The sequence below is a fragment of the Anser brachyrhynchus genome, assembly GCF_964034855.1.
Source record: "Anser brachyrhynchus genome assembly, chromosome: Z".
NCBI classification, from domain to species: Eukaryota; Metazoa; Chordata; class Aves; order Anseriformes; family Anatidae; genus Anser; species Anser brachyrhynchus.
In genome coordinates this window covers 69,146,355-69,160,232 of record NC_137697.1, presented here as the reverse complement: position 1 = coordinate 69,160,232, position 13,878 = coordinate 69,146,355, and the positions used below count along the sequence as shown (strand labels likewise).

Below are 13,878 nucleotides of genomic sequence, written 5' to 3'. Positions count from 1 at the left end.
GGCGCACAGATAATTGCCACCCCTAATTACGAGCGCTAATTACAGACCCCCTATCGCCTCCGAGCGGGCTAGGGTGCCCAAAGCCCCGTCCAGCGTGGCTCCGGGCGCTTCAGGGATGGGGCAGCCGCAGCTGCTCTGGGCAGCCTGTGCCGCCGCCTCACCCTCTGAGGGACGAATTTCTTCCTCGTACCCAACTTTCTCCTCACCCACAGCCTAGCCACACCAATTAACGTTCCCTTTCCAAATCAGAATGAATAGAAACTTCACTTTGAATGTCACTTTTTTATTGGTGTATTGTTCCCGTACTCAAAAATCCCATCGGGGTGGTATGTGAGCGTGTCATCCCTTGTCTGCGAGCTCATCTGCTTTTACCGCTATCATTCCAAACCCAGCCAAGGAATCTCCTCTTCTGTTGGGGAGGTATTTCGGTATCCCCTGCTTACCACGTCCTTACGTGATGCAGCCTCTAGGGGCAGGTTGGACGTGGCGCTTAGGGACATGGTTTAGTGGGTGACACTGGTGGCAGGGTGGTGGTTGGACCAGGTGATCTTGGAGGTCTCTTCCAACCCTCCACCAGTTTCCCTCCGAATGAATTTAACAACGAAACCCAGGCAGAAACAATTCGGTTTGCCTCAGAAATCCCAACCGGCGGGGGCAGCCCGGCCCTGGGCGGAGCCGGGGGGGCCGCAGCCCAGCCCCCGGCCGTGCAGGAGCCGCGGCCGCAGCTAGGGGGAGGCGAGGCTCCGCCGTCCCTCCTCCTCCTCCTCCTCTTCCTCCTCTTCCTCCTCCTCCACCACCCGTGTGCCCGCGCCGGCATGGAGGTCAGCATGGACTCGGGTCAGTGCGGCGGCGGCGGGGGGGGGGGGTGCGGGCGGGGACGATGGCTCAGCTCTTTCTAAATATAAAGCGGGAGGGCGGGGGCCGGCTGCCCCTCGTGGGGAGAGCCGCGGGGAGGAGGAGGAGGAGGAGGAGGAAGGGAAGAAGGAGGAGGAGGCGGAGGCGGCGGCGGAGGAGGAGGAGGAGGAGGCGGGACGGGGCTCGGGCGGCCTCCGGGCGGACCGCGGCTCGCCTCTCACCGCCCTCCCTCTTTCCCTCCCTCCGCAGCCGGCACAGCACAACATGGCCGCGGCCGCCGCGGCTGCCCAGGACGAGCTCAGTAAGCGCCGCCGGGGACCGGGGGGGAGAGATCGGGGGGAGCCGCCCGGAGCCCCCCGGCCCGGGGCAGCCCCTCGGCGGGCGTGGGCGCGGCTGGTGGCGGGGCTGGGGGGGCCGGGGCCGCCCCCGGGGCCGGCTGGGAAATGTAGTCCCGGGCGGTGCCGGCCTGCCCCGCTCCGTGCCCGGCCTGCTCTTGGGGGGAGCCGGGGGCGGCCCCGGGACCCGGCGTGGAGCCCCCCGGCAGACCGAGGGGTGCCCGGTTTGGGGTGCCCCCGGGGCTCGGGGGGGCCCGTGCCGTGCCCCTGCCCCCCTCCAGGCCCGACCTCTGCTCCAGAGGCCAGCCTGCTGTTCGCAGAAGCTCACGGAACTTTAAAAAAATATATATCTTCTCCTTTCCCTGCTTTTCCTGACGTGTAAAAGAGCCGGTTTTTGTATGAGAATTAATAAACAGATAGCGTATGACTCAGCGGAGTGAAAGGGCCGCTGGTTGTTCTGGAATGGTGTGTTTGGCAGCCGCCAGGGATGAAGGGCAGCAGAAATACTTTGGGCATATTTCTGCGGTTGGATTTCAGGTCTGAGGCGTTTCTGGTTTTTTTTTTGTCTGTTTATTTGTTTTTTTTTGTGATTTTGTCGTTGTTGGTCTCTCTGTGTGTTTCTGCGGAGGTGATGCCTTTGTTCTGCTCTTTGTTAGACGTTACTGGAGCCAAGTTGAGTGGCAGCGGTGGTGGGGATGTCCTTTATGTAACCAGAGAGCCAGGACCCCGTGGTGGAGTGAGAAGGATCTTCAGGTTACACTGATCCTTGAATCAGAGGGCACAAATGCCAGGCTATTTATTCCATTGACAACTGGGATAAATTGTGACAGTGACAGACCTGCCTGCCACTGCCATCCGAGAGATTCTTCTGTCGCTTTTATGCTGCTGATGTGATGCTGCTTGCTGAAACCAGACAGCATGAGCTGTCTGGCTTGCAGCTCCTTGGCTTTCATCTGTGTAGAAGCCGGCTTTCTGGCCTCCAGATGCTGACCCTGCAAAAAATTAGTCCTCAGCCATGTATCAGGTGCTAAACGGCTCCTTGTGTTAATCACTGTGAGAGGACGAATATCCTTACAGCGAGCTTCATGCCGGTGATTATATGACGTAATTCGGGTTGCTGGTCCGCTGCATCCCGCAGCGGTTGTATACAGGTTGTATTGGGTGGTTGGAAACCTTCCTTGGCCCAGTGGGGAAGGAAAGAGTGTTGGCTTTTGTTTGTTCTTCCCTAGTTCCTCATCTGTCGCTGAATAGGAAGTACTGCAGTCTTACTTAAATCTCTCTTTTTCCATTAGCTTTTATTTTTAAGGTAAAGGAGCAGGAAACTGAACAACCTCCGTGTGGGCTTTCCGTCTTTTGATGCATTTAAATAGTCAAATTTCGGGGTATTTGGAAAGAAATCTGTTTTTTTTTAGGATGACGATAAGTCCCAAAATAACAAGCATAATTATTACTAGTTTTAGACTGGAAAATCAATTTTCCTTGCTTTACATATGTATAGCTATAGGAAACTTCGATCTACAGCACCAGTCAAACCCAAGACCTCTTGCTATTTGCTTAGGTTGTGTATGAGAGTACTTACCATTCTAGAAGACTAGTTATTTGAAGGCAGCATAAGAGTGAAGATATGCCGGTTAAAAATCAATGCAAAGCCATTAAACTGGTCCTGAAGCTTTAAGAGTTCAGGTGCAAGAGAAGGAACAGTTAATTTTGAGGAAGAGTAGACAGCTGATTGAATGGACAGCCTAAACCTGGCATATTAAAAATATTTGGATTTTGGCATGTCAGTCAAGCCATTTATAAAAGATTTTCTATTAAATGGAAGAACAGGATGGACAAAAGAGAAAACATTCCCTCACCCCCAGGCCTTCCCACCCTTTTCCAGTCAGAGCTTGTAAAATAACGCAGTGATGAGCCCAGCTCTGCAAATGCTCCCTTAAGTGATTTGCCTGTAGGCACATAATGGGTTACTGGTAGAGCCAGGAATAGCACCAGCAAATCCTGACTCACTGTTTGCTACTATAATCATACCAGATATATTTTCTCCCAGAGTCTAATACCATCTGAACAAGAATTTGACTTCTATTCTAGTAGCGGCACAGTGGACGGGAGCTGGTTTGATTCCCTGACTGCATGCAGAATAGCACAGAAACAAACAGCTTTTGCTTGTAGCCGCTGTTTGTGCTGAAAACTACCCATTGTCCAGGCAGGGAAGTCGAAACCCACCCGTGTCCAGTAGTCTTTACGTGCTGTAGGGCCTTTTGGAGAGAGGGTTGGGGGACACTAAGTGCAGCATAGTGGTTCTACAGAGCTCACATAACTGAGGTTTTTTGTTTGTTTGCTTCAGTGAAACACGCTTGTAGAAATACTTTAATGTGGCAGTCCCGGTAATTCATCTAATAGACTGTATTTTTCAGGAAAGCGAAGACAAATTCCAGCTTTACGCACGGAACTTTGCTTTTCTACTGCCTTTTGCAGAGGACGCAAGACTCTATTTGGGGCTACTAGGGTAGTTAAATTATTAAGTATCATTACCTTGACATGACCTGGTGTCAGTAGTTTCTCGAGTCTGTTTTCATACAAAGAAGGGTGTTTCTGGTGCTTGACACTCAATTATACCAACATATGTTGCTGAGAGGTGTGTGCAGAATGGCCGACGTGCTGCATGTAATAGCAATAAATGCCAGAGGGAGCTAATTCTTTATCTTGCGTAAGGACAGGGAGGAGAACCTGGGCACATGAAATGGAACTGAGCTCAGCTGAAACGAGAGGCGACTTCTTCGATAAAAAGATGGATAAACAGTGAGCTAGCTACCTTAGGAAGGCCAAGCATTCGAAGTATGTGATTTTAACTAGGAAAAAAATAAAATAAAAGGAAGTAGGTAGGGAAACGCCCTTCTAAAAGGGTGGAAAATATTAGGCTGTTTATTTATTTACTGTATCCTTTCTGTGTCTTTCTGCTGTTCCCTTTGGCAAGCTACCACATAGCAGAACTGGCAGAGGGGGCGTGTTGTTTCAGTAGCAGGCTGGAGGTTTGCTCTTGGCTTGAGTGACTGCAGGATCAGTTCTGAAGTAGGAAGGCTGAGAAATAGCTCTGACTCTGTTACGGCCCGTGTCACAGGGTTTGGAAGCCTATAAAGCACGAGTCAGAGCCTTGCTGTTAACGTGACTTTCTTGTAAAACTTGTATGCTATATGTTATCCGTGTTTTGAAATCTATTCCTTTGCTTTTTGCAAGAGGTGTGGTCTTGAGTACTGAACCCTATATTTCCTGCCGTAATTTTAAATGGAGACTGGAAAGAACCAGAAGTGAAACATGCACATTTTCTCACAAATCAGTAACTGCATTGCCATGGTAACTTGAGGATTTCACATTCCAAATACACCATGTCTGTAGACACAAATTGGACACTGCTGCTGGAAGCGGGGATACAAAGATTTATCTTGTTTTCTTGCCACTTTGTTCTTTCACATACAGTGAAATGGAAGGTCTCTGCATATACAGTGCCTGTTGTTAAATTCTCCTTGTTTATGTTCCTCCTTTTCTAGATTTTTTTTTTCAAGAAAACACTGGTAAAGATGAAATGTTGTATGAAAATGTGACACAGCAGCTAGGAAAGAGGTTGCACTTATGCCAAAATACATGAATGTCTATTACAAACTTTGCATGGACTTAATTGTATGGGTTTTGAAAATAAAACCATCTGGTATTCATTCTTTTACTCATGCAGTTCATTCTTGGCTGTTTATTTTAATCCCCAGCAAAAGGTCATCATCATAGCTGTGGCACACACAATATTTCTAAGAATACATAATAACCCAGACATGATTTCTCATGTGCTTGCTGATGTAGTGGGTAAGTTTGACTGGGACTGTGGCTGTCACATACCTCATAACCAGATTCTGGGTGGTGTAGCGGTCATCTCTCTTTAAATAAATGGTTGCTAGCTTTCATGTTTCTTTATAAAGGGAAACTTTTTAACGAAAATAATGAAATCAGTGATGCACTGAATGACAGTAGTGAATTAATCTTATTTGGGTTGCTCCTTCTGAAGCTCGCTTGTGGAGCAAGGGGCTCTCTGTTGTGGAGCGAACCCAGAAGCTCACAGTGGTCCAGGTGTGCCCTGCTCTTCTCCGTTGGTCTGAAGGTGCTGAAATGCAAGTTTGTTCTTGGAGTGATTTATTTAGGTCCTGGCATGTCCGGGCACTGCGTTTTCCAGTTGTCGTTCCAGCGAAGCCTGCTTCCTTTCCTCCTTTCTCCCTTTCATTTCGACTTTCTCAACAGATGTTTTTCTTAAGTCCTCTGGACTGTATTAAAAAGTGGTCCTTTGTCTCTGACAGTCTTCCCCCATCCGCATGCTCAGCAGACTTGCAGTAGATTGACTATGCAGTAATTTTATAAACATTATAATTAGCTAATAGAGAGGGTGCTAGAGCTTGCGACCAATAGCAAGGGAATATTACAGACCTAAATTTTAGGTGAGAGTGTAATGTGAGATTTATGAAGGAGAAGCCTTTGCACAATCCATTTTCTTGAATAGCAGCTTTTAAGATGGGAATATAGTTCTATTTTATGAAACATCATCTCCCCTTTGTTTATTTCTTGCAGTTCTTCCAAAAACTTCACAAATTATCTTTGTTAACGATATCAATCAGCTTGTGAAAGGAGAAATTATAGGAGGTGTTTTGCTGGATGGATTTCAAGTTCAGTTTGGGCTAGCAATGATAAAGACTGGCAAAGGCAACTTGCAGTAAGATTGCTCTAGCAGTTAATTTTAGTTGCTAATGTTTATTCAAAGTGCTCGTGCCATCTTTTTTCCTTTTTTTTTTCTCCTGCGGTATGTAGCAAAGCAAGTTAGACCTCTCGCTTTAATGTATTTTTATCGTAATAAAACCTAGTGGCCCCCTGTTGGAATTAACAGCCCTGAAGTTTTACAGTCCCCAGTGGGGGCCATAAAACTGGATGGGGGAGGGTTTTGGCTCCCTTCTTAGAGTGTGAAGTGCGTGGGGTAGGAATGCGAGGTGGGTTGGGAGCAAACCCTTTGTCAGATGCTGCAGGAAGAGGGGAAGGACCTTGCCCGGAGCCAGGCATGGAGGTCAGATGTGAGATGTGGGATGGTCCTAACAGTCAACGGAGCTAAAACTGGGAATAAAATGGTCGCTGTGCAGAACGTGTGAGGGTTCGTGGCTCTACAGCCACGTTCCTTTTCTTTGTTTCCCTGCCCTGCTGCTATGGATACGCCTGCATCAGTGCGCAGGAGTGAGACTCGCCTGTGATCTGACAAACCCCTGGACGGCTTCTTGGCTGCGGCCAGCAGACTGGTCCCCATGAATTTGCTGGAGAGTCCTGTCATGCTTGCATTTAGGGGAAGGATACTCGACTGCAGCATTAGGGCTTGACCTACTAGACCAGAAGGATATGGGAAAAGTAATAAACTTACCTCGTGGGCATGGTGAACAAGGGGATAGCTCTTTTCTTCCTTATTTCTCCTGTTCTGTTAGTACAATTCTGGTTGCTGAATAACATCAAAATAATAGGGAAAGCTGGAAATAATATAGATGCTCACGATTCAGTGCGTGGCTTTGCTTCCTGCAGACTCGTACGAAGAGGCCTCTGTGCCTTTTGGGAGGTGTGTGCAGTCCAGTGGCTCGGGAAACAACTTCGCTTGTATTTCGTTACAGTCGAGTGTGATCTGTAGCCACGTGAGGGAGCTTGTAGCTGGGAGGCTCCTCAGTCAGCTGCCGTGAGGATGGTGGATCTGCAGTGGTAACCTGGAGGTCCAGCTCCAAGGGAAAAGGTTGGATGATTCCTGTAGTGCCTTGAGCCATTTCACCTGCCTGGGGTGTCCCAAGCAGTCCACGGGCACTGGCCAGGTTTGACCTCTGGGAGGTGATTCAGGGTGGTGGAATATGACACAAAAAGGAAGACAAAAAGATAAATATTGTTGTGATTAAAAAAGAGAGAGAGGAATACCTAAAAGTTGTTGACTAGCTGACAGCCTAAATGTTCCCTGAAATCTGTCTGAAATGAGATCAGTTTGCCAGTCAGCTTGCATGGTAGGTGCTGCAGAGTTCTGGCTTGTAATTCCCCTGACCGTAAAATTTCGTAGCCCTCTGTCTTTTCAGCACCCCGTCATATTTGCTCAGCAGAAGATAAAATGTTGGAGGTGTTTAATCCACAGCTGGCAGAGGAGGGATCATGCTGTAAGGAGTCTTAGTGCAGGGACAGGACAGATTGAAAACAAGACAGTAAAGGATTCTGCAGGTACATCGTGAGAGGCTTCCTGGCTAGAGCTGTGTTTGAATTTGAGCATCCTTCTTGTTTGCTTTACTTCCAGACATACGCAGTCACCTCAGTCCTCCACAGCCTGCCTGGTGATCCTTCTCTGCTGAAGGAGAGTTCTCCTTGCTCACCCTTTAATCTCGGCTTGTAGCAGATCACTTCAGATTAGTCCTTGGGCGAATGGTTTCCTCCGTGTGGGATGTCTTGAGACCTGCAGTCCCTTTGAAAGCACCGACTGGGTCCCCTTGCTGCCTGTGGACATGGCTGCTAAGGAGGGAGAAGTCCCTAATGCTGCATGCATCGGGAGCGCCGCTGCGCCAGGCAGCTTTGCTTTGCTTCTGGTGTAGCTGTCAGGGCAGCTGCGTGCCAGTGCTTAAAATAGTGACTCCTCCATTCTTCTTGCAAAGACAGATGGTCCTCAGGCCTTGTGCTTGAGCTGCTGACAGAAGACTTCGGTCTCATCTGTTTCCTTGAAGTGATCTTCTACTAGCTCACCGAGAAAATGCTTCGTGCATTTTTTCCCCTCTTGGTCTTGTAGAAGTTGCAACTTGTACGTCTTTGTTGGAGTTAATTTGTTGTTTTCGTTCTTGTTCTAGCAGCAGGTCTCCTCCCCAGAGGAAAATGGATTTGTTACAACTCTCCAGCAGCTTCACAGTGCGATTTTGGGAACTTCGTGTTTTAAGTTACAGCAACATATCCTGTGTTTCACACTTGTGATCTTATTCCTGATGATAATGCTGTCTGTTGTGGAAAAAAAGGTTAACAAATTTTTACAAACCACTAACTGATTCAGACAGTATCTGTACAGGTTCATAAAGCTGATCGATCCAGCTTTTGTAGACCTGTGTGGCTTAACATAAGGCCACAGGCAGAACAAGTGAACCTGTGTCAATATGCCCTATGAATTCTCCCTTCAGTATCACCCTTGAGCAGTAGTCTCAAGCTCTTTCACAACTATTTCACTTTACAGCTTGTTTCTTGTGCTTTCAGGTACACAGCCTGCTAATTCATTCACAGCTGTGATGATGTGGCTTGTCCCAAGCTTTTACTTGGTGCTTTGCCTAGACTTTTTTTTTTTGGCTGTAATATGTCTTGAGTCCTGTTTTACATGGTTAACATTTTGTTCTGTTTACTTAGCATCTGCAGTGGGATCCCTGTGCACAACCAGAACCCTAAGTTTAGCAAGAATAACAACAAGAATTGGACAAATCTTTTTGCCCTCTGATTATCTAGCAGAGATATTGAACACCATGGTCTGAATGCAGGTCACAGCAAGCACACTTTTAAAAGTTTGCAGCTTTACAGCTGCACAACTTGGCTGTCAAAGCAGAAAGGGCAAGGAGTGACTTAGAGATGCTAACCTTTCTTATCACCGTTGGATACATTCCAGATTTTATTTGAAACACAGCATGAAGCAATGTCAAGGAAGTCTGAATTGCTTTTGTCTTTGATAGGAGTGGTCTGTATGTGATTGTGGAGGCTAGTACTGGAAGCCATTGGGCTGGTTTGCTCAGTATCGGCAGTTCACAGATTCACAGGGGTTGGACGGGACCTTTGGAGGTCATTGAGTCCAGCCCCTCTGTTAAAAGCAGGTTCCCTGTAGGAGGTTGGGCAGGAAAGTGTCAAGTTAGGTCTTGAGTATCTCCAGAGAAGAAGACCCCACATCCTCCCTGTTACAGTGCTCTGTGATCCTCACTGTAAAAAGTTTCTTACGCATGTTTGTGTGGAACTTCTTGTGTTCCAGTTTTTGGTCATTGTCCCTTGTCCTATTGCTGCACACCACTGGAAAGTGCCTGGCTCTGTCCATTTACCTCCTGCACTTTAGATATTTATACATTTGGTTTAAAATAAGATATTTAACAGTTTGGTCGGTTAGTGTTAAAAGTAGAAGATGGATCTGTGTTGAGTATTGTATTGAATCCTGTATTGAGACAGAATTACTTTGAGAACTGTGTGTGGCATCTCTTAGAGGCCCATAAAGGTAATTTCAGAAAAAGTTCTTTTCTTCTTACAGAAATTTTGAGTTTCAACAGGTTTCTCTCTTTTCCTCTGCAGATCAACTTGAACGTGTGTTCTTGCGTCTTGGCCACGCGGAAACGGATGAGCAGTTACAGAATATTATTTCCAAATTCCTACCCCCCGTTCTCCTCAAGCTGTCCAGCACACAGGAAGGAGTGCGTAAAAAGGTAAGAGTGCAGTTTACTGTAGTGGTATGTTGTCTTCATCATGCAGAAGTAGATGCTTTTGAATGGTGCTTTACTGCTCTTGGATGTTCTCTGTGAAGAAATTTACTCTCTCAGGAAATGTTGTCATGAGCCTGATAAGAAGAATGGGTTTATTACAGCTGTCAGGGCTTAGAGAAAACACTCATTGCCTGTATAAGCAGAGGCTTTTGGCAGATGTGTGGCTTTTGCAGATGTGTGGAGGCTGTATTTGTTTCCACTTGAAGCCAGCTAACTAACTATGAGTTAGCCTGGGACAGAGACTTACTGCCACGGAGGCAACTGGCACAACTTCGAGGTGAGGGCTGTTTTGCATCAGCTGGCTGGACACACAACACATGTGGAGCAAGCCTGCTTCTGTGTGCAAAAGGCTGTGAAGAGATGCTCATGGGTCTCATTCACTAACCTGGTGACAGAACTAGGAGTGAGGACCAAATAGCTTTTAAGATGCAATTTAATTTCTGTCTGAAAGAATTTGGCTCCCTGCTACAGATGGCAGCTTTATCACAGAGTTTATTCAGGTGCACATTAAATTCCACCTGACAAATGGTTTGGTGCTTGTCTAGTTACAGGAATAGGAGTAAGGAACAAACCAATTCGGAGGCAGAATTCAGTATGTACCTAAGGAATTCAGTTCACTGTGTTAGGTTACATGACAAAAACTCATCTGTACACCCACAGAATGGCACATAAGCATAATAGCAAGGGGGGAACCCATATAACACCCTACCCCAGCTACTCCCAGCCCATTATGGGAACCTCTGGCCCATCAGCTTGTGGAGCTCCGTTGCCTACAAGCCTAGAGGAGCACAGGGGCACAATGGCAGGTGGCAACCCCAATTATGGACACAGAGGAAGGGATATCCTGTCCAGAATCCTCTCAGGGCTGCCCCACGAGAGTCTCAACCCCACTGTCCAGGCATGAAACCCATCAAGATGAGCCCGTGTTAAAGCACTACTTGGACTGAGGGGGTGCTGCCTAGTGGTAACGGACACAATGAGGTGCAGTGGAAGAACATTTTGGGATTGTACAAGCTTTATTGTGTGATGGCTAGAGGAGAAACTAAAGGTGGGGAAAGGGGTGGATCTAGGTAATTTGGGGAGAAGCAATTGTGGTAGAGTAGAGGAAAGAATGGATAAAAAGGGCCAGTGGCATGTAAACAATTCACTGATTGGTTTGCTTGTCTGTCCTTGTCCTGCACCTGGTCAGCACAGTCTGTCCTGTTTTCTTGTTAAATTCCATTTTTAGCTCTTTTTCTGCGTAAGGGACTCTGTGTTGGGGGCAGGGGGAAGGTATCTGGGTGCCAGCAGTTGGAGAGACCATAGTCTGTAAGGATGAGAACATTGGAGAAGCTGGCTCTCAGAGTGACCAGGGGAATCTTGGTCAGATGCTGGAGAGGAGGAAGGATATGAGGGTCCCTTGGGGTGAGACCTAGTGGTGAATGTCTGTCTCCTAAGGATGAAACTGGGACAGACTGGCTAATGGAGACCAGGAGTGCTGTCTGGGCTGGGCATGTGAGTGCCTTTGTATCTCTGCAAGTGAGACCACCCTTTGTGGTGTGGCGGCAGGACCAGGGGAGACCTGGCCTGCTCTGTGTGCGTGGATGTGTGTGATGGTCTGCTGCAGCAGCTGGAGTGGGGCTGCAGCTTTAGGGGTGTGTATGTCTACGTGCCAGCAACTGGGGAGACTGGGACCCAGGGGCAGCCACTGGGTAGGCTGAGGGTCAGAGCTCAGCGGCTGGGGAGGTTCGTGCTGTACACAGGTATGTGCATATTCTCACTAGCAGATTGGCATCGTGAGCTGCCGAAACTGGCTCAAATATTGGGTAATAACAGTTGTGTGATTGTGTGAGTGGATTGCTAAACTCACAGTTAAAGGCAGAATAGACCTGGCCTGGATTCTGACAGAGGAACACCTGCCTGTGTTTACTGCTCCTTGTTTTTACAGGAGAACGTGACCAGGAGAGGCAGCTGAGTATAAGAGACCGGAGTAGTTAGATTAGAAAGCAAAGGATGAATTCTTTGTCTCTGCAGTTTTTCATCAGAAGGAGCTGCCTGGTGACAGAACTGGACCAGAGTCTTTCCAAAAAGTTTTTTTTTTTTTTTTTTTTAAGATTCCCCTCTTTGTCTTGAAGAAATAGGGAAATGATTGTGCCTTCACTTGAACTTTGCAGTAAATCAGAACCTGCAAATAACTAGAGCACAGATTTTACACAAAGCACGGTCCTGGCCATGATCACATGAAAGTGAATCCATAGACATAAAAACCATTCCAAGATGCTGAAGGACAAATGTTGAGACTCAGAAGGAGGGTTCTTCTGAATACAAGCCTATGTGCTCTTAAAACTGTGAAGAAAAGCATCCAACTAACTATTGTGAAATTTCTTAGGGTATTTTTATATGATATTTTTCATAGAATCTCAGTGCTTTGTATCTTATAGTTTTAACTTCCTTGTCACGGACAGAGATACCATTTTTTCCACTTATAAACTGGAAAGTGTTGTCTGTTTTCACTGGAGTGATGCGAGATTCAGGAAAGAGGGAGGACTACTTTGAAAATTAGATTTTGAGAGGTCTCTCAAAGTCACACATCATTCTTATGATGTAGTGTAGTTTTTGTGTTAGAATGAATAATGAAATAAAATTTGTTTCCTCTTCCCCCTTTTATATACTTAAGCTATAGATTATTATCTGTACGAGATGATGATGGTATCATAAGAACATAAGAGTGCTTTCTGGTATTTGTCAAATTCACTGCAGTCAAGGAAATGACCCTGGATTCTGCTCTTGCCATTATCACTGAAGGGAAGTTGACTCTCTCAGTATTCTGTTTCTGATACAAATTCAAAATATAACAAGAAGTTTTTGTATTTGTTTTTGATTTTTTTGTTTGTTTCTGTACATAGACATCAAAATATTTTATCAGTGATATGGAGAGAAGGGGAAAACATTTTTAGTTTTTAATTCTAATGAGCACTAACACTGAGTAACCTACAGATAAATCTGTTTAATGTGCACCTTCTTCTGCTACTTATGTCAGAAGTAAGCTTTTCAATTTGGTACTTGTTCTTATTTTTCTACTAAGCTGGTGGAAAGTGTCTAAAACGTCTGGTCTATTTTCAAATGCTAGTGGCTTCTAAACACTAATACCTAGTTTTCCTGTGCTAATCTTACCTGGTGGACAGCAAAGAATGTGCCTATTACTCAACTCTGGCCTCAAAATCATGTTAAGGCAATGGAAGTAAGGCAAATATGGCTTTCTACATGAACACTCATTACATTAGAAAATAAAAGCAAAAAAGTAGATGGGGTAGAGAAAAGAGAAGCACAAACTTTGTTCACCCAGTGACTGACTATAGGCGAAGTGACAAAACTCCGCTGTCTCATGTCAGGTGTCTCCTGCAACTATTGTAGCATTAGTATTACGTATTGCTATTATCAAAGAACCATAGAATGATGCAAAATAGAATCATAGCCACTCTGGGCTGCCAGGGCAAGCTGCGGACTCACATTCAACTTGCTGTTGACCAGAAACCATTCTGTGGGACTGCTCTCCAGCCTCTTGTCCTCCAGTCCGTATGCATATTAAGTGTTGCCCTGTCCCAGGTGCAGAATCTAGCACTTGCTCTTGCTAAATGCCGTGCAGTTGGTGATTGCCCAGCTCACTAATTTGTCAAGATGTCACTGCAAGTCCTCTCTACCCTTAAGGGAGGCATCGGCTCCTCCTTGTTTAGTGTCGTCTGCAAACTTGCTCAGTATGTGTTTGAGTCCTGCATCCAACTCATTTATGAAAAAGTTGAAAAGAACTCCCTAAAATGGAGCTTATGGAGCCCCAGTAGTGGCTGGTCTCCAGCTTAATGTAACCCCCATTTACTACATCCCTTTGAGTCCGATCTGTCAGCCAATTGTTCCCCCATTGCATTATGTTCTTGTCTAGCTCTGTGCTGGACATTTTGTCCGGAAGGATACTGTGTGGGATAGTACTGAAAGCTTTACTGAAATCCAAAAATATCTACTGGCTTTCCTTGGTCAACTAGGTGGGTAACCTTGTAAAAGGTTCGTGCACCTAGGAAGGAATAACCCCAAGCACTAGAACAGGCTGGGGGCTGACCTGCTGGAGAGCAGCTCTGCAGATGGGAGTCCTGGTGGACAGCAGGATGACCATGAGTCAGCAGCGTGCCTTTGTG

At 46.5% G+C, this 13,878-nt stretch overlaps 1 protein-coding gene across 5 annotated transcripts in view; it reads left to right on the top strand.

The window, feature by feature from the left end:
- The first annotated feature begins 507 nt into the window (after positions 1 to 507).
- The window catches only part of ECPAS (Ecm29 proteasome adaptor and scaffold), a 68,569-nt gene continuing 55,198 nt past the window's right edge, over positions 508 to 13,878 (top strand). For 2 of the 5 annotated variants that reach the window (XM_080573317.1, XM_080573315.1), the window contains exons 1-2: positions 1,003 to 1,156; positions 9,525 to 9,655. In XM_080573317.1, the coding sequence (XP_080429443.1) occupies positions 1,120 to 1,156; positions 9,525 to 9,655 (168 nt within the window). In that variant the 5' untranslated portion in view covers positions 1,003 to 1,119. Of the gene's footprint in view, positions 838 to 1,002; positions 1,157 to 9,524; positions 9,656 to 13,878 lie in introns of those variants that run through there. The other 3 variants (XM_080573316.1, XM_080573318.1, XM_080573319.1) reach the window with 3 other exon arrangements.